Source organism: Odocoileus virginianus, chromosome 3 (genome assembly GCF_023699985.2).
Source record: "Odocoileus virginianus isolate 20LAN1187 ecotype Illinois chromosome 3, Ovbor_1.2, whole genome shotgun sequence".
NCBI classification, from domain to species: Eukaryota; Metazoa; Chordata; class Mammalia; order Artiodactyla; family Cervidae; genus Odocoileus; species Odocoileus virginianus.
The window spans coordinates 14,694,826-14,722,797 of NC_069676.1; the positions used below are offsets into that span (position 1 = coordinate 14,694,826).

At 50.4% G+C, this 27,972-nt stretch overlaps 1 protein-coding gene across 5 annotated transcripts; it reads left to right on the forward strand.

The window, feature by feature from the left end:
- Positions 1 to 2: 2 nt before the first annotated feature.
- Positions 3 to 27,151, forward strand: CCL25 (C-C motif chemokine ligand 25). Of its 5 annotated transcripts, none has more exons than XM_070464801.1 (5): positions 31 to 303; positions 23,872 to 23,989; positions 25,662 to 25,779; positions 25,880 to 26,025; positions 26,353 to 26,720. In XM_070464801.1, the coding sequence occupies exons 1-5, from the start codon at positions 241 to 243 to the stop codon at positions 26,490 to 26,492; spliced, it is 585 nt and encodes a 194-aa protein (XP_070320902.1). In that variant the 5' UTR covers positions 31 to 240; the 3' UTR covers positions 26,493 to 26,720. The 5 variants fall into 5 exon arrangements, 3 of the variants coding, with proteins under 3 accessions (XP_070320902.1, XP_020754508.1, XP_020754509.1); XM_020898849.2 differs by lacking the exon at positions 26,353 to 26,720 and adding an exon at positions 26,746 to 27,151 and having other exon boundaries at positions 37 to 303; XM_020898850.2 differs by lacking the exon at positions 26,353 to 26,720 and adding an exon at positions 26,749 to 27,151 and having other exon boundaries at positions 37 to 303.
- Positions 27,152 to 27,972: the final 821 nt, after the last annotated feature.

Below are 27,972 nucleotides of genomic sequence, written 5' to 3' on the forward strand. Positions count from 1 at the left end.
GCGCGCGCGCCCATTGGCCGGCGTTCGCCACGGCGCGCTTCTCATTGGCCCGCGTTGCTGTCGCGGCGCCCCGGGGCGCGCGGCGGGGGCGGGACTTCCGGCTGGCGCCGCCTGAGGAGAGCTCGGCGGCAGGCAGAGACGCGGGTGGCCAGCGATGGCCGCGGAGGGGGCCATCTGTGGCCTGGCCCACGGAGGCCGACGGGAGGCGGCGGCCGAAGAGCCGCTCCCCTTGTCCTGGGTATGGTGTGTGTCTCGCGCCTGTTTATCCCGCCGCCGCCTCGGCCGCCGTCACCAATTTACAAGGTAGGAACGGTCAGCGCGCCTGGGCTGCGGTGACAGAACTGGGGTTCGAATCCCGGCCCCGACGTTTCCGCACTACGTGCCGTTGGGTTGGGGTTACGTCACCTCGCCCGGACTCAGTTTCCTTATCTGGTGTAGTGAGGAGGCGGACCTGGGGACGTGGTCAGTGTTCCATCTGTGTTGATTATTAGAGCTAACGGGTCCCCAGAGGCTCAGCCTAACGTCCGTTCATTAAAATTTAATTGACCGCCTACTATGTGCCGATCTCTGTATCGCCAGCGAATAGGTGAAAATACCTGCCTCTATTTGGCTGACATTCTAGACTGATGCTGTCCATGAGAAATGTAGTATTAGTTGCTCAGTCGTGTCTGACTCTGCGACCTCATGGACTGTAGCCCTCCAGTCTCCTCCGCCCATGGGGATTCTCCAGCAAGAATACCGCAGTGGCTTACCATTTCTTTCTTCGGGGGATCAAACCCGGGTCTCCTGCATTGCACGCAGATTCTTTACCGTCTGAGCCACCAGGGAAGCCCATGAGAAATTAAAGGCAACCACAAATGTTAGCCACATGCATAATTTAAAATTTCTAGTAGCCATGTTAAAAAAAAAAAAAAAAGAAACAGGTGATGTTAATTTTAATAACAGATCTTATTTAACCCAATTTATGTCCAAAATGCTGTTTCAGCCTGTAGCCAATGTAAAAATATATGAGATATTTTTACGTTCTTTTTTTCTTTTCTTTTCTTTTCTCTATATGCCTTTGGAATCTTGTATGTCTTTTACACTCACAGCACACCTGAAGTTGGACTGGCTGTGTTTCAAGGGCTCAAGAGCCCTGGTTACCAACGACTACAGCATTGAACCACATAGTGCTAGATGGGTAGTCAGGAAAGAAATTAAGTGGATTCCACAGCAAGTGGTAAGACTGAAAAGTAAATTGGGCATGGGGTATGTGGGGTGGGGGTGGGGGTTGCAGTTTGAAAGAGGACTGTCAGGAAGGTTGAGAAGGTTAAGATTTGCAGAACGACCTGAAGGAGTCAAGAACACTGAACAAACAATCATGCCATTTATTGTTTTGTGCAATGTTGTCCAACAGAACACTGTGCTCATGGGCATTTTTTTTTAAATCAATACTGCCAAATTTAATAGCCACGAGCTCTATGTGGCTCCTGGGCCCTTGACATGTAGCTGGTAGCACTAAAGAACTGAGCATTTAATGAACTTAATTTTTGTTGTTGTTGTTCAGCTGCTAAGTTGTGTCCGACTCTTTGCAACCCCCATGACTGCAGCACACCAGTCTTCCTTGTCCATCAGTATCTTCTGGAGTTTGCTCAAACTTATGTCCATTGAGTCAGTGATATTATCTAACCATCTCGTCCTCTGCCACACCCTTCTCCTTTTGCCTTTAATCTTTTCTAGCATCAGAGTCTTTTCCAGTGAAATCTGCTCTTCACATCAGGTGGCCAAAGTATTGGAGCTTCATGGATTGTAGCTTTGTTGTGGTCAAGGGGCTTGCATTAACTCAATAAAGCTTTGAGCTATGCTGTGCAGGGCCACCCAAGATGGATGGGTCATAGTGGAAAGTTCTGACAAAACAAGGAGGGAATGGCAAACCACTCCAGTTTTCTTGCCACAAGAACTCCATTGATTTAATTTTTACTTAATTTAAATTTTGTCATGTAGAGCTCATGGCTTCCATAGTGGATGGCATAGATTTCGTAGAATGGTGACAAGTGCAGTGCTCTGAATTGAGCTATGCTGCTGCTGCTGCCGCTGCTAAGTCACTTCAGTCGTGTCTGACTCTGTGCGACCCCATAGACGGCAGCCCACCAGGCTCCCCTGTCCCTGGTATTCTCCAGGCAAGAACACTGGAGTGGGTTGCCATTTCCTTCTCCAATCCATGAAAGTGAAAAGTGAAAGTGAAGTCGCTCAGTCGTGTCCGACTCTTAACAACCCCATGGACTGCAGCCTACCAGGCTCCTCCATCCATGGGATTTTCCAGGCAAGAGTACTGGAGTGGGGTGCCATTGCCTTCTCCGGAATTGAGCTATCACTCATGCTAAATGCTTTATGTTGATCCTACAGAGTGCTCACAATAGCAATGTAAGAAGAGAGCTGTAGTCATTGTCACCATGATGATTAATGAAGTATTGTGATCATTCATCTATGCTTTATCATTGCTATCATTCGTAGACTTTACTTTTTTTTTTTTGACTTTACTTTTTAGAAGAATTTTAGATTTACAGAAATATTGCACAGAAAACAGTTACTTTTTTACCCACACCCAGTTTCCCGTATTTGTAACATCTTTCATTAGTAGGACACATTTGTTATACTTAATGAACCATGACTGATATATTCTTGTCAACCCTAGTTCATGTTTTGATTTCCTTTGTTTTTACCTAATGTCCTTTTTGTCTTCCAGAATCTCATCTAGGATACCACATTACACTTTGTTATCTTCTCTCTAAAAAGAGATAGATAATTGATATATAACATTGCATTGGTTTTGGGGTATACAGCATAATGATTTAATGCATGTGTATATTACATAGTGATCACCATAATAAGATAGTTAAAGATTAACATCCATCACCACACTTAGATTTCTTTTTTCCTCTTGTGATGAGAACTTTTAAGATCCAGTCTCTTAGTTGTCCTGTCTCTTTAGTCTCCTTTTAGCTTTGGCAGGTTCTCTGACTTTCCTTGATTTTGATAATCTTAATTGTTCTGAGAGACCTGGTCAAATATTTGGTAGGATGCTCCTCTATTGGCATTTGTCTGGTATATTTCTTGTGGTAATCCTGGAATGATGGGTTTGAGGGAGGAAGACCAAAGAGATAAAGGGTCATTTTCATCATACCATGTCAAGGATACATATAATTGGGGACTTCCTTGGTGGTCCAGTGGTTAGGACACTGTTCCCCCAATTTAGGGGGCCTGGGTTTGATCCCTGGTCAGGGAACTAAGATCCCACAGGCGGAGCAGTGAGGCCAAAATAAAAGAAAGTAAGAGAATTCTTTTTTAAAAAAAGGATATGTACTATCAACTTTATTTATGCATGTTGATGTTGGCCTTCATCACCTGGTTGACTTAGTATTTGTCAGGTTTCTACACTGTAAAGTCACTTTTCTCCTTTTCCTTTGGAAGGAAGTCACTATATGCAGCCCACATAGAGAGTGGACATGTGTGTTCTCCTCCTTAAGGGTGGATATCTACATAAATAACTTGGAATCCTTCTGCATGAAAGGCTTACCTCTTCTCCCCCTGTTTATTAGTTTATCCAGTCATTTAATTAGATCATTATAGCTTCCTGAGTATTTATTTATACTCTGGATTATAACCCAATACTACTTTATTTTGTTGCTCAAATTGCTCCAGCATTGGCCATTGGGAGCCCTTTCAGTTGGCTCCTTTGTTTTGTTTTTATTTATTTTTGACTGTGTTGGGTCTTCATTGCAGGCTTTTCTCTAGTTATAGCGCACAGACTTCTCATTGCAGTGACTTCTCTTGTCCTGGAGCACAGGCTCTAGGGTGTGCGGCCTTCAGTACTTAGGGCTTAATAGTTGTGGCTCTAGAGGCTTAGCTGCTCCTTGGCATTTGGGATCTTCCCAAACCAGGGATCCAACCCATGTCTCCTGCATTGGCAGCCAGATTCTTTTCCACTGGACCACCAGGGAAGCCCACCTTTGGTTTTTTTTTTTCCATTTATTTTTATTAGTTGGAGGCTAATTACTTTACATCATTACAGTAGTTTTTGTTATACATTGAAATGAATTAGCCATGGATTTACATGTATTCCCCATCCCAGTCCCCCCTCCCACCTCCCTCTCCACCCGATCCCTCTGGGTCTTCCCAGTGCACCAGGCCCGAGCACTTGTCTCATGTACCCAACCTGGGCTGGTTATCTGTTTCACCCTAGATAATATACATGTTTCAATGCTCCACCTTTGGTTTTTGACACACTCCTATAAATGTGTTTTGTTTGGTGTTTTTTTTTTTTTTGCTTGTTTGATTTTTCTGGGGGACTTCCTTACTTTCTAGCACTGCAAGACTGCAGATTCTTCTCATATGTATTTCCTGATCCCAATCTTAGAAGCAGCCGTTTCTCCGAGTCTGGTTCCTCTGATTAGAGAATGGTATTAGAAACCAAGATCTGAACACTAGGAGTGCTTGTTGCTACTGCGATGCTGTTTCTTTTAGGTCATCAGTGCTTTGCAGTCACCTGTAATTCAGTGGGTCTAGGCACTCAGCCCTGGGGATACATAAAACAACGACCCGATGTGCATTGACCCTCACATAGCTCAGAGTCAACCTGCGAGGACAGGCTTAGGAGGGGAGCTCTGACACTCAATCGCTGTGTAACCTCAGGCAAGTTGTTTAATTTCTCTGAACTTCAGCCTCCCCTTCCACGAAGTGGGGTGCTTACCATACTTTATGCGGGCACCATGAGAATGAAATGAAATCACCCATTTTCAGAATCTCTGAAGTAGAACCTGGTATCAAGTGCTTATTAATTGTAAGAAGAAATGAGACAAATAATTTCAACCTGCAAAGGTCCAGAGTGCCAGCGAAGCGTGTAACCAGGCAGACCTGACTTCGCCCAGGGGCAGCCAGGGGAGGCTTGCCCAGTCAGTAGGGTGAGTTACCAGGTTAAGGGGAGCAGGACCATTCGGGCAGCAGGAACAGCAAGCACACAGGCCCTGAGGCCCACAGGAGCGTGGCGCACTCAGGAAAGGCCAGTGACTCAAGGGATTGAAAGGGGCACGACACACAGGGCTTGATTGGCCATGGGAAGCGGAGACCCTGTCCTAAGCGCAAGGGAGGTGACTTGTCCAGGTGCACATGTCTAGTAAGGACAGTCATTTGAGTCCAGCCTGCCTGATCTCAGAGATCTTTATTTCCCTGAACTGATCCTGAGATAGAAATTCTTTGTTTTGTTTTTTAATAAGAAGCATAGTTTTGGTTCTTAGGGGTCAGGGTTAGAGTACATTCCAGCCACTGAAATTCCTGACTGTTCTTATTGTGCCTCGAAGTACATGCTCTCAGGGTCCATGTGATTAGGATGACTCCATTTGGGTTCCTGCTCGTGAGGACCTTGCTGCTGCAAGAAAGAAGAGGACATGTAGACAGCAAGCCCAGCCAGTGTAACAAGGGCCAGGCCCAGAGCGCCGCCTTTCCTGAGGGCAGTGCTGGGCCGGAGGGCAGCAGGCCAGCCAGAGGAGGGGGAGATGGGGCTTCCACACGTGGACCAGCTGGAGCACAGGTGCAGCTTTGCCCATGAGGAGGGTTCAGGAAGCAGTAGGTGTCTCAAGGAAAGAAGATGACGAGATGGGACTGGCAGGGTGTCTGTTTCTGGCTGTCAAGGGCCCTAGAGAGTCAGGCAGAGAAGTTGGGATTTCATCCTGCAGATGAGGAGCCAGCTGACTGCAGCCTGATTCCACCCACACCTTTTTTTTACACAGCCTGTGAGCTACAAATGATGTTTACGTTTTTATTTTATTTATCTTATTTAATTTTTTGGCTGCACCACAGGGCACGTGGGATCTTAGTTCCCCAACCAGGGAACCTGTGTCCCCTGCAGTGGAAGTATGGGAAATCTTACATTTCTAAATGGTTGGAAAAAAAATCAAAAGAATAACATTTTGTGACATGGGAAAGTGCAGCTTCAGCATCCATCACGTTTGCTGGTCCCATGCCCACGTCTGTCATCTGTGTGTGGCCCATGGCCGCTTTCAGGTTGCAGAAGCAGACACAGACTTGCTCAGATTGAGGGGGGGCTCTGCACTTCTGTCACTGGTCTGAAATTCTTGTGACTGAAGGAGCCCCATATTTTTATCTTGCATTGAGCTCTGAAAATTGTGCAGTCAGTCTTGGCAGCAGAGACCAAATGGCCCACAAAGCCTAAAAGATTTACTGCGGGGCCCTTTTCAGAAAAAGTAGGCTGGTCTTGCTTTGGTGGGCAGAATACCAGCAGTCTCTAGGACCCTGTGAAGATGTCCCCTTACCTAGGAGAAGGGACTCTTCAGATGGGATTAAGTTGAGGATCTGGAGATGGGCAGGCAATCATCGGTTATCTGTATGAGACCAACATCATCACAGAGATTCTCCCTCTGATGAGGGAGGCAGGAGGGGCAGAGAAGGAGATGTGACACTACAAAGAGAGGACAGTGATGCCATTGATGTCTCTGAGGTTGGAGGAGGTGGCCACGAGCCATGGAATTTGGACGGCCTCTAGTGGCCAGAAAACTGATTCTCTCCTCCAATTTCCAGGACTGCAGCCCTGCCAGCACCTTGATCTTAGCCCGATAAGCCTGACTTTGGACTTGTGACTGCCAGGACTGTCGAATAATAAATGTGCCTCGCTTTAAGCCACCAAGGTTGTGGTAACTTAATAGAACAGTCACAGGGCCCCGATGCTCTTGCCATAAGCAATTGGCAGCTGAAAGAATCTTTCAGCCAGAGAGAATTTTTTTTTTTAAATATATGTAGTTTTTGATGTGGACCAGTGTTTTTAAAGTCTTTATTAAACTTGTTACACTATTGCTTCTGTTTTATGATTTGGTTTTCTGGCCACAAAGCATATGGGATCTTAGCTCCCAGAACAGGGATCAAACCTGTGCCTCCTGCAGTAGAAGTGTGGTATTTTAACCACTGGACCACCAGAGAAGTCCCTAGCCAAAGAGCATTTTAAATGAGACACTTAAAGTGATTCTTTGCTGATTTGTTAGAAGGAAGGGCCCCAGAGGCAATCATGGAATGCATACTTCAAAAGAGGGGGTGGTTTAAAAGAGTGGGTGGGGGCTGTGAAGACAGCCCCGGGGAGAGCTGAGGGAGCAGGTGTAGGGCAGGATGTGGAGAGGAGGATTCCAAGTGTCTTAGAAGTGGGATCACCAGGACTTGGAGACAGGTGTGGGCAAGGCAGAACCCAGTTATTAGGCACAGCAATGGGGAAGCCGTAACATCTGGACCACTTTCAGGGCTCACAGTGTGGGTGGGGGCTATTTTGGGGACATAGAAGTGAGTTTAGGGACTTCCCTGGTGGTCCACTGGTTGAGACTCCGTGCTTCCAGTGCAGTGGGCACAGTTTTCATCCCTGGTCATAGAACTAAGATCCCACTTGCCTCATAGCTCAGACAAAAAAGAAAAGTAATAGGTTTTGTTGTCAGGGCAGCCATTCACCAGTCAGCCCCCAAACAGAGCTGAGGCATCAAAGCGGATCAGCCATCCTGAGGAAAGAAGCCTGGCAGCCTGGCCACACCTAAAGAGCCTTACAGCACTGGAGCTCTTTGGGGGCCAAACTTCAGTCTGATTCCATTACTAGTGCTGAGTCAGTGAGTTATGGAAAAAACCAGGAAGCTATATCGACTTCTCTGTGGACGGCTGAGTTTGTTTTCCGTGGGCAGCCCCATTGGCATTCATGGCCCTGATTACTCCAGAGTTGGAGGAGTGGGTAGCCAGCGGCTCCTTCCGGGCGTGGGCCCCCCATGCTTCCTGCTCGTACACGTTTCTGACCCAGAGAACCTGACCCGGAGCGGGCACAGAGCTTACCTCCAGGAACTGCCACGTGATAACCGCCCAAGCCTCTGTTTATTTGTAAAAGATGAGGGACACTGCCACCTCGAGGACACACATTGAGCAGGGCAGCTGAGGCCCAGGGCAACCACCCTGGCACAGGCCCACAAAGGAGATTCTATGCTCACTGCCTGGGAGAACAGGAAGGGAGGGGTCCCCTGCTCATCTGAAAGGCAAGCTCCCCATACACCACGGCGCAAGATCACATGGGTCAGTGACCTGAGTGAGCTTGGCGAGTGCTGGTTCCCAGAATTACCTTCCTACCTTTCTAGATCTGACCCAGGCCTCTTCCACTGGGCATTCTTCCAGCAAGAGCAGCAGTGGCATTTTATCTCCCATCGTATCAAAGGTTAGAACAGGCCCTGTGACTCCAATTCCGAGGGTCACTATTGACAGTGATCACTTTCACTTCTGTCACTTCACCCACCTCATTCCTGCCAGTGACCGGGAAGTAGCCACTGTGTCACTTTTTTCATTTTTAAGATTTCTATTTTCCTTTAAATCCAGCTGTTATTTTTCATGCCATATGGGTTCTCCTTGACCTGTCTCTACATGTTTTACATGTATCTGTTGGGCTTTTTGCAGTATTTCTTTAAAAAAAAATTAAACAGAAATTCAGTTGTTTCCAGTATATCCACAAAGTTGCACAAACCTCACCACCACCTTATTCCAGCACATTTTCATCATTCCAGAAAGGAACCCCAGGACTTCCCTGGTGGTCCAGTGACTAAGACTCCAAGCTCCCAATGCAGCGGGCCCAGGGTTTGATCCCTGGTCAGGGAATGAGATTTCCACATGCTGCAACTAAAGATCTTACACGCCACAACTAAGATCTGGCGCAGCCAAATAAAAAATTAATGTTTTTAAAAGGAACCCCCATGCCCTTGGGGCTTCCCCGGTGGCTCAGACAGTAGCGTATACCTGTAGTGCAGGAAATCTGAGTTTGATCCCTGGGTCAGGAAGATCCCCTGGAGGAAGAAATGGCAGCCCACTTCAGTATTCTTGCCTGGAGAATCCCATGGACAGAAAGTCTGGTGGGCTATAGTCCATGTAAAGAGTTGGACACAACTGAGTGACTAACATCATTCATTCATGTCCTTTTGCAGTCCCTCCCCCAGCCCCTGGCAACCACTAGTCCACTTTCTGACTCCATGAATTTGCCTGTTCTGATCACTTTATGTGAATAGACTCATACAATATGTGGCCTTTTGTGTCTGAACATCATGTCTTCAAAGCTTGTTTCTGTTGTAGCATGATTTAGTGCCTCATTCATTTTCAGGGCTGAATAATATTCCATAATGTGTGGCTGGACCACATGTTGATCCTTTCATCCATTGATGGACATTTTGGGGGCTGTTTCTGCCTTGTGGCTTTAGTGAATCATGCTGCTGTGAACATGTATAGACTAGTTTCTGATGGGATGTATGTTATCATTTCTCGAGTAGATATCTAGGACTAGAGTGGCTGGCTGACAAAGTAACTTTATGAGAAACCGTCAGACTGTTTTCCTCAATCTTTTCTTTGTAAATGAGATGGAGACTTCATGCCTGTCAGTCATTGGCAGGTGCTTAGTTGGCTGTGACCATTCTCCAGCCATGCTCCTCGTCCAGCATCCCATGGGAAGCAAGCAGGGCCCCTTGGGTTCACCAAGGTGCCTCCCACCTGCCCCAGTGTGCAGGGACAAGGGTCCCAAGGGTGAGCCCATTATGGGCCTCTGCACCACCCTATAATTCCCACATTCCATGTAGCAGGAAACCCTCAAACCACCCAGCTCCCCAGATGAAAAGTTCTAAAGCACTGCCAGCGGCATCTCTGGGAGCCCTCCACACAGGCTAACCTCTGATCATGCATGGTTAAGAGTGAGTTGTACCAGGGGAACAAGCCAGGTGTGTTATCAGCTATTAAAAGCTCACGCAAATCGATAAGAACTCAAGGAGCAAAGATCAGAAACGGTTCACCAGGGAAGAAAGAGTCGACAAACCTCAGAACAGCCCTTGGGTGAGGGCTGGTTAAGGCGAAGACCATTCTAGTGCTGCCAGGACCTGGACACTGGCTCCTCAGGGTGGTAGCTGGGGTTACCAGAAAATTACAAAACTTTCAGAAGCTATTTCCCCAGCATCTTACAAGGTTCATGGTCTGACTCTGTGGTTAAACCACTGACCAGTGTCCTGAGCCCCCAGTGGAAGGGCTGTTCTTACAGCCTTTAAAGAGTAAAAGGTTGGCAGTGATCTGAATGCCCAGTGTTGGCGGCTGGCTTGGGAACTGCTCTAGAAATGGGCAAGAGGCCTGCGACCACGTGGAATAAGCGCGCCTCCTGAGTGTGGGCCAACCCCTTTGTGGAGGCAGTTTCATCCTCGTCATAAGCCTCTGAGCTGGGTCTTGTTAGATGGACTGAGCAGAATGCAGATGAGAGCAGGGCCAGCTGGGGAGAAGGGAGGGCCTGGGGAGATGATTTGCATGGGTCACTCTGGGGAAGGAGTACCCAGCTGCGGTGGGGGGTTGTGGGTTCACTGTGGCATCTTTGGGGTGTTACTTCTATCCTTCCATCCAGCCAGGGTCCTGTGGCTTAAGATGCTTGAGCATGGAGGGGAGTGGGCATCCTCAGTGGTATGGTTAAAGTTAGGGTTTCAGGGACTTCCCTGGCAGCCCAGTGGTTAAGATTTTGTGCTTGCTATGCAGGGTACACAGGTTCGATCTTCGGTCCAGGAACTTGGATCCCACATGCCAAAAAAAAACTTTTTTAATTAAAAAATAAAATTAAAAAAAAATATTGGCACTTCTCTGGTGTCCAGTGGCTAAGACTCCATGCTTACAATGCAGGGCCCAGGTTCAATCCTTAGGGAACTAGATTCCCACATGCCACAACTGAGTTCTCATGCTGCAACAAAGATCGGAGATCCCGCATGCTGCAGCTAAGACCTGGTGTGGCCAAATAAATAAAAATCAATAAATACCAAAGTGATGGCTTCAGGTTCACATGGGAGAGGGAGGAAACAGGGCCCATGTTCACCTTGTTCCCACCCCATCCCCAGGCACCCGGTGATGGGCTGTTGCCTTCCTCAAGGGCGCCCTGCGAGTGTGAGTTCACTGGGGCTGCCAAAACAAAGCACAGGCCAGGGCTTAAGCAACAGAAACTCACTTCCTCAGTTCTGGAGGCAGAAGGTCCAAGGTGAAGGTTGGCTTCATTCTGAGGCCTCTCTCCTTAGCTTGCAGATGGCTGTCTTCTCCCCGCATCCTCGACGTGGCCTTCCCTCTGTGTCCCTAATTTCCCCACCATAAAAAGACACCAGTCAAACTGGATTAGGGCTCACCCTCACGACCTCATATTTAACTCCAATACCTCTTTAAAGGTCCTAAAACCAAAGATTTAGGTAAAGGCTTCAACATACGGATTTTAGGGAGGACAGAGTTCAGCCTGGGGAGCGTGTGATTCTGCCATACCCACCCTGGGTGTGGGCGGGGAGCTCGGGTGGCCCTCATCACACACCGACACTGCCCAGTCTTCCACAGGTCATGGGAATTCTGGGGTATGGGCTCCCTATTTTCTGGTAGATAGAGCAGACCTGGAGCTCCAGTGGGAAGATGGGAAGCCAGGTCTCAGGAGCCCAGCCTCAGAGGCTGGTCAGTGGGGCAGGGATGGGGGGGCTGGTTCATCTCCCCAGACCAGCCCCTGCTTCCCCCCAGGAGTAGGGATTTTCCTGGACTTCCCCCTAGGGAAGTCCCCCTGAACACGCGCTCGCCACCCCTGCCTCCGCTTCTCCGAGCCATCGTGCTGATGCACTGGCCTTTTCTTTTACCCAGGTCCCCGCAGCCCTCTGCCCCTGCAACCTCTCTGGTCCTTTTGCCCAGAAGCACGGTCACTAGGCCTGTTCCAGCACACAGTCTGGTTAAGTGAAAGTGAGAGTCACTCAGTCACGTCCGACTCTTTGAGGCCCCATGGACTATACTGTCCATGGAATTCTCCAGGCCAGAATACTGGAGTGGGTAGCCTTTCCCTTCTCCAGGGGATCTTCCCAACCCAGGGATCAAACCCAAGTCTCCCACATTGCAAATGGATTCTTTACCAGCTGAGCCACAAGCAGTCAGCAAACGCAGGCCCTGCCACCCCCCCTCATCTCCAGCACCCGGTAGGTGTCAAAGTTCTGCTGACCTAGTGAACCAGTAGTCAACCTCTCAAGGGCCCACGGCAGTAAGACACCAGCCCCGGCTTACCATGTCTTGGCAGAGCCCACCCTGTTCCCATTCCCCCCCCCCCCGATCAGGCCACCCAAACTGGGGTCCTCTCCTCAGTGTGTGAGATGGGCACCCACTCCTGCCCTCACCCAAGGAGGACCTGTCAGACTCCAGGGGCTCGTAGTTAAGGGATGTCACCAACCTGAGCACAGCGGGGCAAGGGGGTGGCAATAAGGAGCTGGAGGGGGCACCCCAGCCCAAACTCACCCCTCCTGTCAAAAGCCCCATCACCTCCTGTCCGCTGTCCCGTGGGTGAACTGGCTCGTTCCCCATCCGGTGACCGATCCAGCATCCTCAGCACACTGCCCGCCTCCCTGCCCTTCCCGGTGCAGCAGGGACCAAAGGCCTGAGCAGATCGGGGCTGGCTGGAGGGTGGGGAGTGAGGGGTGGGGAGGAAGCACTGCTCCCCAGCTCTGTGTCCATCTCACTCGCCGGGCCTCACATTCCAGAGGTAGGAGTGTTCAACCCTCACATGGGCTTCTGATCCAGGGCAGGCCAAGGGTCAGGCGGAACCAGAAACTGCTTTTCCCTAGAAAGGTGAGGCAGGGGATACACACACGGGTGGGCTCAGAGAGAGACTCACGCCCTTGTGCTAATTTGAATCACTTTTGTAGGGCGTTCTGGGTTTCCTCTGGCCAGTCATCTTGCTTTGTCTGGTTCTGAGCCCGTATTGGGTGATCTCAGTGTCCTCCCATATGTGCGTGCACATCTCTTAGCCAAGATGGATTCCAGCAAGGAGGCCTATGGGTAGGCTGACATTACTTACTGCGAAGTGGTGCCCTCTCTCTTTTGACATCCAAGGAGCCATTCTGCGCATGCATAGTTGGGAAGGTCTCCTTGATTTTGAAAATGAGGAATGTGTGGTCTTATTGGACAGGGCCCAGCTTCTCTCTTGCTTCTGCTATTCTGGAGTTTCAGTCCACCAGGGACAAACTCTGGCTGCTCAGCCTGGGGCCCATCCGTCTCCTGCCTCAAGTCTGCACATCACTTCCCCTGAGGAGTGTTCCCTGCCCTCCCTTAGGAGTTTGCCCCCCATGAGTGCTGTGGGAGGCAACAGAACTCCCTTCCCCCAGGATGACATGTCCTGATGCCCAGAACCTGGGGATACATGATACTGCACAGCAAGGGGACTCTCAGGTTGATCAAGTTGAGGCTCTGGACATGAGAGGTGATCCTGCACCATCAAGATGGGCTAGCATTAATCACAGGGGTTCTTATGAAAGGGAGGCAGGAGGGTACAGGTCAGAGGAGATGTGATGACAGAAACAGAGGTCAGAGACAGGTTAGAAGAGGCCACACTGCTGGGTTTGAAGATGGAGGAAGGGGCCACAAGCCAAGGGATGCAGGTAGCGGTGAGAAACTTGGAAAAGGCCTGGAAACTTATTCTCCATGAGAGCCTTCCAGAAGGAACTGCCCTGTTAACACCTTGATTCCAGGACTTCCACCCCCGCTGTGACTTAGGAGAATACTGGGAGTCAAGGCTAGGGTGGACCAGACCTTCTCAGGCTTAGAACAGTGGGATGGAGAAACAGACACAATGACCAGTTTTTCTCTGCAAATTAAGAAAGTTATGCACATAAAGCCCCCAAAGTCACGATCTTTGCTTCTCATAGCTGACTTTGAAAGGCTTCCCATGTTCTCCAACATGTCCTTGGCCAATTCTTTTCCCTTCTCACTAGGAGAAGACTTTTCTGATTTTTACAGCCAACCTCAAAGGGAAACAGTATGGACCTTCCAGAAGCAGAAGATATTAAGAAGAGGTGGGAAGAATACACAGAAGGACTATACAAAAAAGATTTTAATGGCCCAGATAACCATGATGGTGTGATCACACCTAGAGCCAGACATTCTGGAATGTGAAGTCAAGTGGACCTTAAGTATCATCACCACAAACAAAGCTAGTAGAGGTGATGGAATTCCAGCTGAGCTATTTCACTTCCTAAAACACGATGCTATTAAAGTGCTGCACTCAATATGCCAACAAATTTGGAAAACTCAGCAGTGGCCACCGGACTGGAAAAGGTCAGTTTTCATTCCAATCCAGACATTACCAGAACTCTGGCATTGCCAGAAAAGGCAGTGCCAAAGAATGTTCAAACTACCGCACAATTGCCCTCATCTCACACACTAGCAAGTTCAATTCAGTTAGGTTGCTCAGTTGTGTCCGACTCTTTGCAACCCCATGGACTTCAGTACGTCAGGCTTCCCTGTCCATCACCACCTCCAGGAGCTTACTCAAAATCATGTCCATTGAGTCTGTGATGCTATCCAACAATCTCATCCTCTGTTGTCTCCTTCTCCTCCTGCCTTCAATCTTACCCAGCATCAGGGTCTTTTCCAGTGAGTCGGTTCTTCGTATCAGGTGGCCAAAGGATTGGAGTTTCAGCTTCAGCATCAGTCCTTCCAATGACAATTCAGGACTAATTTCCTTTAGGATGGACTGGTTGGATCTCCTTGCAGTCCAAGGGACTCTTACGAGTCTTCTCCAACACCACAGTTCAAAAGCATCAATTCTTTGGCATTCAGCTTTCTTTATGGTCCAACTCTCACATCCATACATGACTACTGGAGAAACCAAAGCTTTGACTAGATGGACCTTTGTTGGCAAAGTAATGTCTCTGCTTTTCAATGTTCTGTCTAGGTTGATCATAACTTTTCTTCCAAGGAGCAAGCATCTTTTAATCTCATGTCTGCATTCACCATCTGCTGTGATTTTGGAGTCCAAAAAAATAAAGTCTGTCACTGTTTCCATTGTTTCCCCATCTATTTGCCATGAAGTGAAAGGACCAGATGCCATGATCTTAGTTTTCTGAATGTTGAGTTTTAAGCCAACTTTTTCACTCTTTTCTATCACTTTCATCAAGAGGCTCTTTAGTTCTTTTTTGCTTTCTGCCATAAGTGTGGTGTCATCTGCATATCTGAGATTATTGATATTTTTCCTGGCAATCTTGATTACAGCTTGTGCTTCATCCAGTCCAGCTTTTCTCATGATGTACTCTGCATATAAGTTAAATAAGCAGTGTGACAATATACAGCCTTGATGTATCCTTTCCTGATTTGGAACCAATTTGTTGTTCCATGTTCAGTTCTAACTGTTGCTTCTTGACCTGCATACAGATTTCTCAGGAGGCAGGTCAGGTGGTCTGGTCATCTCTTTAAGAATTTTCCACAGTTTTTTGTGATCCACACAATCAAAGACTTTGGCATAGTCAATAAAGCAGAAGTAGATGTTTTTCTGGAACTCTCGCTTTTTTGATCATCCATTGGATGTTGCTAGGAAAGTAATGCTCAAAATTCTCCAAGCCAGGCTAACAACAGTACATGAACCGAGAACTTCCAGATGTTCAAGCTGTATTTAGAAAAGGCAGAGGTAGTTGCCAACATCTGCTGGATCATAGAAAAAGCAAGAGTTCCAGAAAAACATGTACTTCTGCTTTATTGACTATGCCAAAGCCTTTGACTGTGTGGATCACAACAAACTGTGAAAAATTCTTAGAGAGATGGGAATACCAGACCACCTTACCTGCCTCCTGAGAAATCTGTGTGCAGGTAAAGAAGCAACAGATAGAACTGGACATGGAACAACACACTGGTTCCAAATAGGGAAAGGAGTACTTCAAGGCTGTATATTGTCACCCTGCTTATTTAACTTATGTACAGAGTACATCATGCAAAATGCTGGGCTGGATGAAGCACAAACTGGAATCAAGATTGCCAGGAGAAACATCAATAATCTCAGATATGCAGATGACACCACCCTTATGGCAGAAAGCGAAGAAGAACTAAAGAGCCTCTTGATGAAAGTGAAAAAGAAGAGTGAAAAAGCTGGCTTAAAACTCAGCATTCAAAAAATGAAGATCATGGCACCTGATCCCATTACTTCATGGCAAATAGATGGGGAAAAAATGGAAACAATGACAGACTATTTTCCTGGGCTCCAAAATCACTGCAGATGGTGACTGCAGCCATGAAATTAAAAGATGCTTGCTCCTTGCAAGAAAAGCTATGACAAACCTAGGCAGTATATTAAAAAGCAGAGACAAAGGTCAAGAGGCCACTGTTTACTTTGCTGACAAAGGTCTGTCTAGTCAAAGCTATGGTTTTTTCCAGTAGTCATGTATGGATATGAGAGTTGGACTATTAAAGAAAGCTGAGTGCTGAAAAATTGATGTTTTTGAACTTCAGTGTTGGAGAAGACTCTTGAGAGTCCCTTGGACAGCAAGGAGATCCAACCAGTCAATCCTAGAGGAAATCAGTCCTGTTCATTGGAAGGACTTGCTGCTGAAGCTGAAACTCCAGTCCTTTGGCCACCTGATTCGAAGAACTGACTCACTGGAAAAGACCCTGATGCTGGGAAAGATTGAAGGCAGGAGGAGAAGGGGACAACAGAGGATGAGATGATGGGATGGCATCACAGACTCAATGGACATGATTTTGAGTAAGCTCCTGGAGGTGGTGATGGACAGGGAAGCCTGGTGTGTTGCAGTCTATGGGGTTGCAAAGAGTCTGACACGACTGAGCGACTGAACTTACTTACTTCAAGGGGAAGCAAGTCTTGAGTTGCAGAAGTTCACAGCCAAACAGACATATGATCTTTGAGGCACATTGACGCCTTCTGTCAGCAGCTAGAATCCCAACACAGTGTTTGTGTGGCCTCAGCCCTCTTCAGAAGGGACCAGGGCTGAAAACTTGGGAAAACGCTCTTGACACAGTGATGACGATCGACACAAAATGGGTTGTGTCTCTGAAGCTTTGGCTCAAAGGAGGCAACAGTCTTAGGGGAGGGGTGGCAAGGGGCCACTGTTAGGCTTCAGTGGGAGCCAGGGCAGGAGTCCAAGAGTGGGAGGTGATGGGGGGCAGTGGGGCAGGAGAGTGAGAGACACCAGAGAGACTTGAAGGCCGTCCTTGGCATTCACCCATTGCCAAAAAGGAGTGACTGTGAAACAGGCAAGAGGGGATGACAGGTGATGAGAGGAGAGAGGTGATGAGCATTCTCATCATGGGTTTTATTTTCTGGGTCTTATAATGTTTTGACATCTGCCAGCCTTGCTGATCTGGGACAGACTGCCCTTAGAGCAATCCCTAGAGAGAGCCGGTAACTGGGAGCGAGCCTTTCAGATGCAGGGCAACCAATCCAGAGCTCAGACTCCAGCCAATTCTGTTGTCAGGCTCTCACACTCCTGGGAAGCAAAATCCCCCTGCCTTAGTTCCCCCAGGGAGAGGTATACCAGACCACCAGGGAGAGCCCCTCCGCCCCTGGGGCCAGCCAAGAGTGTTCAAACTGGCCAGCCCCAAATCTCTTACCCTGCCTGGCATGGCCTTCCCTAGGGAAGCCACAAGAAAGGCTCGTGCCCTGCTTTCTCCTTGCTCCTGTCTCCCTACTGACCCTGGTGCTTCCCCAAGTTTCCCCGCATGGTGTGTTATGCCCCCTCCTCTTGGGATCTATGAGAAAAAACTGTATTCTCTATCATAATTTTTTAAAATATTAATTAATCAGCTTTTGGTTGTGCTGGGCCTTTGATGCCATGCACGGGCTTTCTTTAGTTGCAGCAAGCAGGGGCTACTCATTGTTACAGTGCACAGGCTTCTCGTTGCACAGAGCATGGGCCCTAGGCACACCGGCTGCAGTAATTACCACTCACAGGCTCTAAAGCACAGGCTCAGTAGTTGTAACATATGGGCTTAGTTGCTCCTCAACATGTCGGATCTTCCCAGACTAGGGACGGAACCCATGTCCCCGACATTGGCAGACAGATTCTTAACTACTGGACCACCAGGAAAGTCCCCCTTATTGTGATTTCCCTGGGAAGGGTTGAGTGAGGCTGGGTAAGCAGGCTTAGGACTTGCTAGTTTGAATCATTTCAGCAGGCTCTGGGACATAGAGCCTGTCCCTAGTTGTCTACTGCCTGGCCCTGGGGTGACCCGGGCTGGAGAATAGTGACTCTGAGTGTGGGAGCCTGATAGAGGAGGGGGTTAGGATATGAGCTCTGGACTGGCTGGTTTGCATATGAAAGGTGCCTTTGAAAGGAAGCCATTTACTATCTCTGGGAATCTGCTAGCCCTAGGAGAGGTAGTACCTTCAGGGTCAGCAAGTCCCCAGCTGTCAAAACATCAGAATAAAAAAGACATGCTGGGAGCCTAGAGGGTTTTTAAAGCAGTGAAATATTCTGTATAACACCATAATGGTGGATATGTCATTATACATCTTGTCCAAACATGTAGAATGTACAGGGGCTTCCCAGGTGGCGGTCGTGGTAAAGAATCCACCTGCCAATGCAGGAGATGCAAGTTTGATCCTTTGGTTGGGAAGATCCCCTGGAGGAGGGCATGGCAACCCATTCTACTATCCTTGCCTGGAAAATCCCATGGACAGAGGAGCCTGGTGGGCTACAGTCCATGAGGCCGCAAAGAGTCAGACATGACTGGAGTGACTGAGCACATGGAATGTACAACAGCAGGCGTGAACCCAAATGCAGACTCTGGACTTTGGATGATGGTGATGGTAGGATGGTCGTGGTCATTGTAGGTTCATTGCCAGTAACAAACACACCTCTGAGATGTAGGCTGTTGAATGTGGGGCAGGGGATGTATGGGAAATCTCTGTACCTTCTCTTCAATTTTGCTGGGAAAATTAAACTGCCCTTTAAAAAAAAATCAATAGAAAATGAAAGAAAAGAAGCAATGTAAAATTTTGAATTGACTGTGATCTGTGGCTGGAAATGCAGTGTCCAGTAAGACAGACACCAGGCACATGTGGCTATTTAGCACTTTAAGTGTACTGAAATTTTTCAGTAAGCCATGTTTTGAACACTTACTATGCAAAAAAGGGAAAATATAAATCATTTTTTTGATTGCATGTTGAAATGATATTATCTTAGCTTGTTGTTTAGTTGCTAAGTCATGTCTCTTTTGCAACCCCATGAACTGTAGCCCACCAGGCTCCTTCTGTCCATGGGATTTCCCCAGGCAGGAATACTGGAGTGGGTTGCCATTTCCTCCTCCAGGGGATCTGTCCAACCCAGAGATCAAACCTGCGTCTCCTGCATTGGCAGGTGGATTCTTTACCACTGAGGCACCAGGGAAGCCCATTATCTTGGATAGATAGGGTTAAACAAAATACATTACTTTTAAAAAAAAAAAAAGACATGCATAATGCAGTTCCCAAAATGTATATGTGGAATGAAGGAGTCAGACCTCAACTTGGAATCTGGCTGCCACTTAGTCAGGTAACTTAACCTCTCTGGACCTCAGATGATTGTTTTTTCCCCTGTCCAGTGGGGATAAATATTAATCCCATAGCATTTTCTGTCACCTCAAGCCACTCTCTTTAGAGGAGACCAACCCATCCCCAGCATCTTCCTGCCACCTCCAGATTTGAAACAGCGATGCTTGTCTCCAAGGATCTTGCTTCATAACTTGCTACCTGTCTGCTCTGCACTGCTTATCCAGGGCACCCAACCTAGTGCCTGGCATACAGTAGGTGCTCACCACCTGTTTGTTGAATGAATAACAAATGGCCCCAAACAGGTGTTTGATGAAGATCAGTGACATTGCCATTGTCTTTCCTGGCTGGGAGACATCTGCTTGCTCACTCCAGTCACCCCTGGGAACGTGGCTGGTATATAACAGGTGCCCAGATACCTGTGTGGAAGGGCTGAGTGGAGCTCAGCATCCTCAAAGTGAAAATTGCTCATTTGTGTTCAACTCTGCGACCCCATGGAATTCTCCAGGCCAGAATACTGGAGTGGGTAGTCTTTCCCTTTTTCAGGCGATCTTTCCAACCCCGGGATCAAACCCAGGTCCCCCGCATTGCAGGTGGATTCTTCACCAGCTGAGCCACAAGGGAAGCCCAAGAATACTTGAGTAGGTAGCCTATCTGTTCTCCATTGGATCTTCCTGACCCAGGAATCGAACTGAGGTCTCCTGCATTGCAGGCAGTTTCTTTACCAACTGAGCTATCAGGGAAGCCCCAGCATCTTCAAAGAGGGACTCATACCCCTATGGGACCCTCTCCTCAGGACCCACCGCCCTCCCTTTCCACATCACCCCTGCCCCAGCTGGCCCAGCCCCCGAATGTTCAATAGGTGCGGGAGAAACACAAGAACTGAGGCCACGACCAGTGGTGGTAGCCCGAGTTCCCTGTGCAGGTCCCCTGGAACACAGGCAGCTGGTCAGTCCGGGGAGGGAAGCCTTTCAAATCTGACTTTGCAGGAGGCAGGCCAACTACATGGGGAACACAGTAAAATGGGTCACACAGGGAACTAAGTCCCATCCTTTAAAAAAAAAATAGCACTTTTCCTTCCTTCCTCCAGTTGCCTAGCAACCACTGTGCATCTGGACCAGAGTGAGAGGCAGCTGGGTACAACAGAGCCCAGGCCTGGCAGACAGGATACCCAGGGTCTGGTGTGTGGAGTCAGGATGGTGCGGGGTGGGGTGGGGATGGCATCCCAGTGGCTTCTCTCAGAGGCCACCTGAACCAGGACCTGGAGGTACCAGAGGTTCAGGAGGGCAGTAGGCAGCATGGGGCGTTAAGAGGTGGAGGTGTGATGCAAGAGCAACTGCAGGAGGCCCGCCACCCATGATCCTTCCTGATGAGCCCCAGGTCTCTGCTCAGTGGCCTTCCTCCATTAGGAGATGTCCCCCTTTCTTCACAGTAATAAAAGGCGGGTTTTCCTGGCCAAAGAATAAAAAATAAAAAGGGTGAAAAAGGGCCTCTCAGACCCTCAGTTTCCTTCTCTATAATATTTGTCAACTGTTATGAGCACCGGGGAGGTCCTCCAGCAGAGAAATGAGAGCGAGCCAGGTACCCAGACTCCCCCAGAGGAGCTCACTCCAAAGCCAGTGGTTGGTATTTCCCCTCACCCAGCCACCTGGCTGCCCCATTCTGCAGTATGGCCATCCGAGAGGTGCGCTGAGCTGTGCCCCTGTCCCCTTCCCCTCACCCTGCACTGCATCCTGCCCTGCGGGCCCTGGGGTGTGGTCAGTCCCTGAATTTGGCTCAGCTGCAGCTGGCGGTGACCCACAACGGCCTCATGCTCAGAGCTCAGGGCTGGGGAGCAGGAGGCGGCTTTGTCCTCTGCGCTGTGTTCACACATGCGGAGAAGAGGGTCCCCTCCCTGGAGACAGTTGACCCTGACCACCTCCAGGAGCTGCGGGAACACAGGCCCCTTTCTCAGCTGAGCCCTGACCATGGAGGTCTGGCCCCACAATCAGCAACTGCGGTCCTCCGAGCTCCAGGTCTCCCCCCAGGGCCCTTAGTCCTGAAGCATCTTGTCCGCCGCTCAGACACTTGAGTGCAAAAACCCCTGCCTGCCCTGCGTGCTGGTTCCTCAGAGCCCTTGCTCCCTTTTAAAGCTGCTGGTGGGACTAACTGTGAGCGGCGGGGAGGTGGGCTTGCTCACCGGGGACCTCCGCTACTACTGGGTAACGCCACGTCTTGGCCGCTGCCCGCCGACCGGGCAGGCAGGGACGGTGGGCCTTAGCGGGGAGGCTGGTCCCGGCCCGCCACGCCGCGTCCCCAAGCTCGCAGCCACGCGGAACCGCGTCCTGGACCAGCCTCACCTACTCCAGGAGCGGCCACCACCGGCGCAGGACCGCTGGGCTCCAGGCCGGTGAATCCGTAAGCACCGCCCTGGTCTCAGCCCGTCAGAAAGCTCCGCCCCGGCGCTCAGTGTCTTTCATCAAGGCCCGGCCCCTACGCCAAGCCTCACCCATTTAGCCACGCGACCGGGCCCCAGGGAGAGGGTGAGGGGCCCCGCCAGGGTCTCCTGGTGGAGCTGGAGAGATGAGAAAGGGGTAGAGAATGTCATAAATGCCCCGAATGATCTACAGCTAAGGAAGTCGACTATAAAAAGTTACAGACGTGAGGTTACAACTGTGAGGTTTCTGCAGCGTCCCCTTCCTCGCTACCTGCTGCTCCTCCACCCCCACGGCCCCCACCCTCACCCCTCTGTTCCAGCTGGACCACGCTGCCCCTAGAAAAAAAGAAACTCCTTCTAGGTGGGTGCCTGCTGGCGTGGTTACCTGGAGCTCCCGCTTTTCTCCCAAAACCAGAACATTATTGTGATCCTTATTCTCAAGATAATATTCGGGAAAGTTTAAGTTGCATATATTGCACTGTTAAAGAAATATATATATATATAGAGACAGAGACAGGGAAGCCATTGTGGCTAATACATGAGTTAACTTGAATTTCATTATTATTATTCTTATTTTTAGGCCATGGCTCTCAGCTTGAGGGGATCTGAGATTCCTCACCAAGGATTGAACCCCAGGTCTCGTGCATTGAGAGCGTGGAGGCTTAACCACTGGACCACCAGGGAGGTCCCCTGTTAACTTAAATTTGATGCTAGCTAAAAAAGCCTGTTTGTGGCCTATCAACCTACATTGTACATCTGCTTTAATTATTAAAGAAGAGGATACTGACCAGAAGTCAAGGATGTCCATGTCCAAAATAAAGATTAAAGTCCTTCCCGGGATGCCAGCGCTGGTCCTCCTTTGATAATAAGACTCACTTCACAGGTGCCAAGGTCATACTGACTTGCCTCAAACGTGCTGGTCTGTTCTGAGACCTTGAAGAAATGTCTCCCTGAATTGTTTAACATTCTTTGTTCTGACAAGATACAAAACTGCTGAAAACCCTGCTTCTTTGGAACAGTTTCACAGAGTAACCTGGGAAGCAGGCTTCTGGGCTAGCCCTCAGTCTGGCTCGAATAAAACTCTTTTCTTAATATCGTTTTTTTTTTTTTTTTTTTTTTGCATGAGACATTACCCATTGAAAGTGTACCATTCCATGCTATTTACTATATTCACAGAGTCCCTCCACCACCACCACCATCTAATTTCAGAGCGAAAAGAAATCTATACCGTTCCTTTCACCCTCATCCCCATTCTCCCCTCCTCCCAGCCTATGGTGACAGCTGATTTTACTTTCTGTTTCTGTGGGTTTGCCTGTTCTCAAAAAACAGGGCTTCTCTGTGACACAATAAGTCACCCTACTGTATGGAAGAAGAGAAAAATGGTTTGAAGTCAAGGCCCCATGGGCACAGGTGTCTGGGGAGTAGGGAGAAGAGGTGAAGGCTCTCCCCTGCTCTAGGCAGCCTGAGTCCTGCCTGTGGGAAGCCAGGGTCCACCTTGAGGTGCAGCAAGAAAGGAGCCAGGAGGAGGAGGAGGAGAAAAGGCCCTTCAGGGAGAAAGCCAGGGTGCTGGCTGAGGGGCCTGGAGGGGGAGAAGGTGAACCTTCAAGGGGGCTGGCTAAGGTCAAGGCTGGGTCTGTCCACCTGCACCCCTCCACCTCTCACCCCCATCCAAGCTGTTGGTTGAAGGTATCGTTTCCTGCCCAGCTCTTTGATTCGGATCCTTTTACCCCGGGCCCCCAACTTCCGCCAAGTGCATCATGACACTGGAGAGAAGAGCTAGAAAAAATGGGGAGAGGAGGGCAGGGCTGGAGGGAGAAGCCAGGAGGTGGAGTGAGGGAGCAGGAGGGAGGGCGGAGCGGCAGGGTGGGGTTCCGTCTATAAAGGGTGAAGCCTGCTGGCCTGGCAGGCAGGAGAGCTCAGGTCCACTCCAGCAGGCGCCAGCTCCAGGGACCCCATAGGCTTTGGTGAGTCCTCCCCGAAACCAGCAACAGGTCCGTGCAGCACTTGTCCGCACCCCATGCCACCTGCCTCCTATGCAGGGGGCCCTGGCTTGAGATGGGGGTGCTCCCAGTGCCTGCCGCCGTCCCTGTTGGGTCCTCATCATCCACCCACCTGTTCTCCCCAGTTAATTCTCAGGGTAGGTGCCAGAGGGGGAGGACCAGCCTGCACTATGAATCCGTGGCTCCTGGTCTGCCTGGTGGGCTGCTTCGTGGTTGCCTGGGCTCCCACTGTCCACGCTCAAGGTACTGACTCAGTTCATCCCTACCCCCACCTCTGGAGTCCCCTCTCCCCATCTTTCCTGTGCCTCCCGCTCCCAATATGCTTCTCCCGTCCTCCAGAAACCTCCCCTGATGCCATCAGCACTGAATCCATTCTCTGATGGACAGCTCCCCCAGCAGGCATGCAAAAACTCCCAGCATTTGTGCAGCTCCTTGGGGGTGATGGTCCTCAGCCTCTCCTTCCAGAGCCCCTGGGTGCCTCCCCCACAGTCCATGACCCAAGGCATCCCTCCAAACTCCAGCCAGTCCAGGAACTATGGAGAGCAGATGGCAGCATGGCTGCTTACCGCCCAGGACACATTGCAGTGACCTGAGCCTGCAAAGCCCCTAGGGGTAGGGGTCGTTGAGATCAGAGTCTGGGAGCCCAATGAAAATGGGTCTCCATTTTGGCTCCCCCACCCAGGCTACCTGTGTGGTCTGGCCTTTATGACCCCCAATTTTTTCATCTGCAAAGTTGGGTTCCAAATTCCCACTGCAGAGATGGGACATGAGGATTCAACTGGATACTCCTGGCCCAGTGCTTGGCAGCTACTATGATAACCATTACTGCTATTAACGAATTTCTCTCCTCCTCTCCAGAGATTAGGCACTTGAGGATATTGGGGACCAAAGGTCATTCCGGATGCCCCCCCAGTGTTCCCTCAGCTCTGCCACTGTTTTCTCCATCCCCGTGGGCCTGAGGAGGCAGCTGAGTCCCAGCAGGTGGCCAAGCAGAACCCCTGGCCAGGTGGAAGCGCCATGGCCCCACCCACCTGCCCCACCTGCCCCTCATTAGGTCTGAGAGGCCCTCGCCCTGCCCCAGCAGACCTTAGCCTTTGCCCAGGATGGGGCTGGGCCTCCTTCTCATTGTCCTCTAATAAAAGGCCCATTTCAGGAGCCAGGCCCAACCTGGGCCCTTTGATCCTGGGGGCATGGTTGCCCCCAGCCCCGGGAAGCTTCCTGCCCAGCACTGCAACACGGTCTATCCGATTCCACTGTTCCTTGCTTTCTGTGTCAAGGTGGAGATGGAGGGAGCCTTCAAGTCCTCCCAAGGCCCTCCCAGAAGTCAGATGTGGCTCCTGAAGGCAGGGATTGTCAGAGGGACGGACCCCAGAGGACCTTGAAGGCCCAGCACTGTTTCCATATTAATTCATCCTCTGCTCATCCCACCCTTTCATCCTCCCTGATACTTCTGGCATCAGCACCTCCACCTCAAACCACGCCCCCTCCCCTTCTCAGGCCATTGCACCCATTCCTTGCCCTCTGCACCGGAGCAGGAATGGAAATGGCCTTGGTCGATTTATTTCATGGTCTTGGACCCTTCCCAGCTGGGGCCTGCGGGGCCCTCTCCGACTCCTGCCAGCTGTCCCTTTGTCAAGGGCCCGAGATGAATCCAGCGGCTACCTCACTGTCTGCGCCGTCCCTGGGCCTCCACAGTGCCTAGAAGGGTTGCAGCGTGTGCGCGTGGATAACCACGTCTGTGGGCATCCCTGCAGAGCGCATGCGCGGCCACACACCTTAGTGGGGGCATCTCTGCAGGCATACGTAGCCGCACATGCGCGTAGGTGCCGTGTCTGTGGACGGCCCTGCAGAGTGCATGCGCGGCCATACATGCTCGTGCTCAGACTTGAGCCTGTGGGCGGCTGTGTGGTCACAGGTGCCTTTGAGGACTGCTGCTTGGCCTACCACCGCCGGGCCAGGCTGTCCGTGCTGCGGCACGCCCAGAGCTACCACCGCCAGGATGTGAGCGGGAGCTGCAATCTGCCTGCTGTGATGTGAGTGGGACCGCGGGGAATAGGCGGGGGAATCGGCAGGGGCCGTCACACAACTTTCCTCTCCACTTACATCCTCACCTGGGCATCCCCATCCCTGCAGATTCTTCTTACCCCAGAAAAACAAGATGGTATGTGGGAGGCCAGGGGCCAAGTGGGTTCTGGCTGGGATGAAGATTTTGGATGCCCGGAAAAAGAGCCAGTTAAAGCACCCGGAGAAGCATCACGGCACCCGGAGAAACTTCCGAGGTGGGTGAGACCCCAGGCCAGCATCTAAGAAGTCCATCCTCCCAGCTGCAGCCCCTGAACTTCTCAACCCTCGAAGGAGGGGATGACAACCAAGTCTCTGACAGCTGCCTCCACGCCAGGGAGAGGCAGGGGCGGGTGAGTGGGAGGCTGAAGCAATGTGCAGTTTTAAGTCAAGACACTTTCAATAGCTAGAGATGGTAAATTCAAGAAAACAGGAAACTCATTGACTCAAATAACCAGCCAGCATGAGGCTTCAGGTTAGGGTGGATCCAGGTGCTCAAAAGGTATAGGCGGCACTCTTTTTCTATTTCTCTTGCCTTCTGACAGTCCCTCACTCTGGGGTGAGGAAATTGAGCTCTGGAACCTCAACACTTCCATTGTCGAGGTTCAGGGTCTCCACCAGAAACAGCAAGAGGAAAACTTCCCTCCTGTCAACTGCTAATCCAGGTCGACTGTTGGTCACGTGACCACCCCTCTCCTCGCATCTCCCTCCCACCCCCAACTGCGCCCCATCACTGCTGCAGAGGAATGAGGGCTCTCTGATCAGCCTCATCGATTCACATGGGCGAGTCCTAGGGGGTTGATCATCACCCTGCCTCTGTCCAGAGGGGCTTCGGCAGGGTAATGAAATGCCAGGCATGTGAACCAAAAGCTGCAGGGCCCCCCCCACCTCACTCCACTCCAGTCCTCCTCACCTGCCAATCCCTCTGATCCCTCCAGCAGGACCGTGAGCCCACACTACTCCAGGATCTGCCCACACGAGATGGGCCGGACCTCTCTCTGCCACAGTCATCACTCTGCGGCCTTGACTGCCCCAGCCCTTCTGTCCTCCAGGGCAAATCTCAACCCCTGTACCTGAGGCTGTGCCCGGCCTCTCCCTGTCACCCCTGCCACCTCCTGCCCCTCCAGCAACTGGAACCAGGGAGCCCTGTTACTTCAAGCCCTGCGCCTGCTCCAGGTACCAGAGTCACGCCTGCCTGGGTAACCATTCTCGGAAAGAACCATGGCGATCGTTGCCTGCCTGCATGGACACACCTACCTGCATCCCTCTGGGTCCCTGCAGAGCTTCAGTTCTCTCCCAGGACCTGCTTCCAAAACTTTTAAATAAACCAAAGATGGGACGCCATGCTTGTCTCTGTCACCTTTCATTATGTGGTGTGAAACCCAGCCTGTGTTGAAACCCACATGATGCCCTCTGACCACAGGATCTATGCTCTTAGGCTGGGAGGGCCGAGCACTGGTATGAGTGGCTGCAGGCTCTGTGTGAGTCCCACCTTGTGCTTCACAGTGGCGGCCTTGAGCAGATCAGCCTTTCTTCCTTTCTCACCACTGGGGTCACCATGCTTGCTCTGCCCAGACCGCTGGGCTGTAGTGAGACTGGGTGATGGACAGAGAGGTTCTCCACACACTCTGATGGGACCCAGAGGCTCCTGACAAGTCAGGTGGGCCAGGACCGGAGTAAGTACAGAGCCTTGTAGCCAAGCACTAGTGACTGCTCTCCAGGGGAAGGTAGAGCCACACACCGGGGCCCTGGGAATCTCACCCAGGGTCGAGCCACCCAACTGTGCGGCCTCCGTTTCCACCATGACAGAGAATGTTCCAGATGAGACCCAAATGTACCATCCCTAGAGGACAATAAGTGGTCGGGGGCCAGGGTGCAGACTCGGCGGAATGTCCTGGTCCCACTACACTCTGTGGGTGCCCGGAGCAGGTTCCACAAACTCCTGAAGCCTTGGTTTCCCTTCTGTAAAACGGAGGTGGTAACACTGCCTGCCTCATACAAGTTCATGGGAACTAAATATGCTATCATTTGTTACACATCAAAGCACCTGCACAAGCTTAACCTTAACACGATGAGTCTATTGAGCTTGGCCATCAAATTCAGTAGATCCAGCCCAACCGGGCAAGGTTCCCTGACTTTGAACTCGGTTCTTCTACTTGTACCTT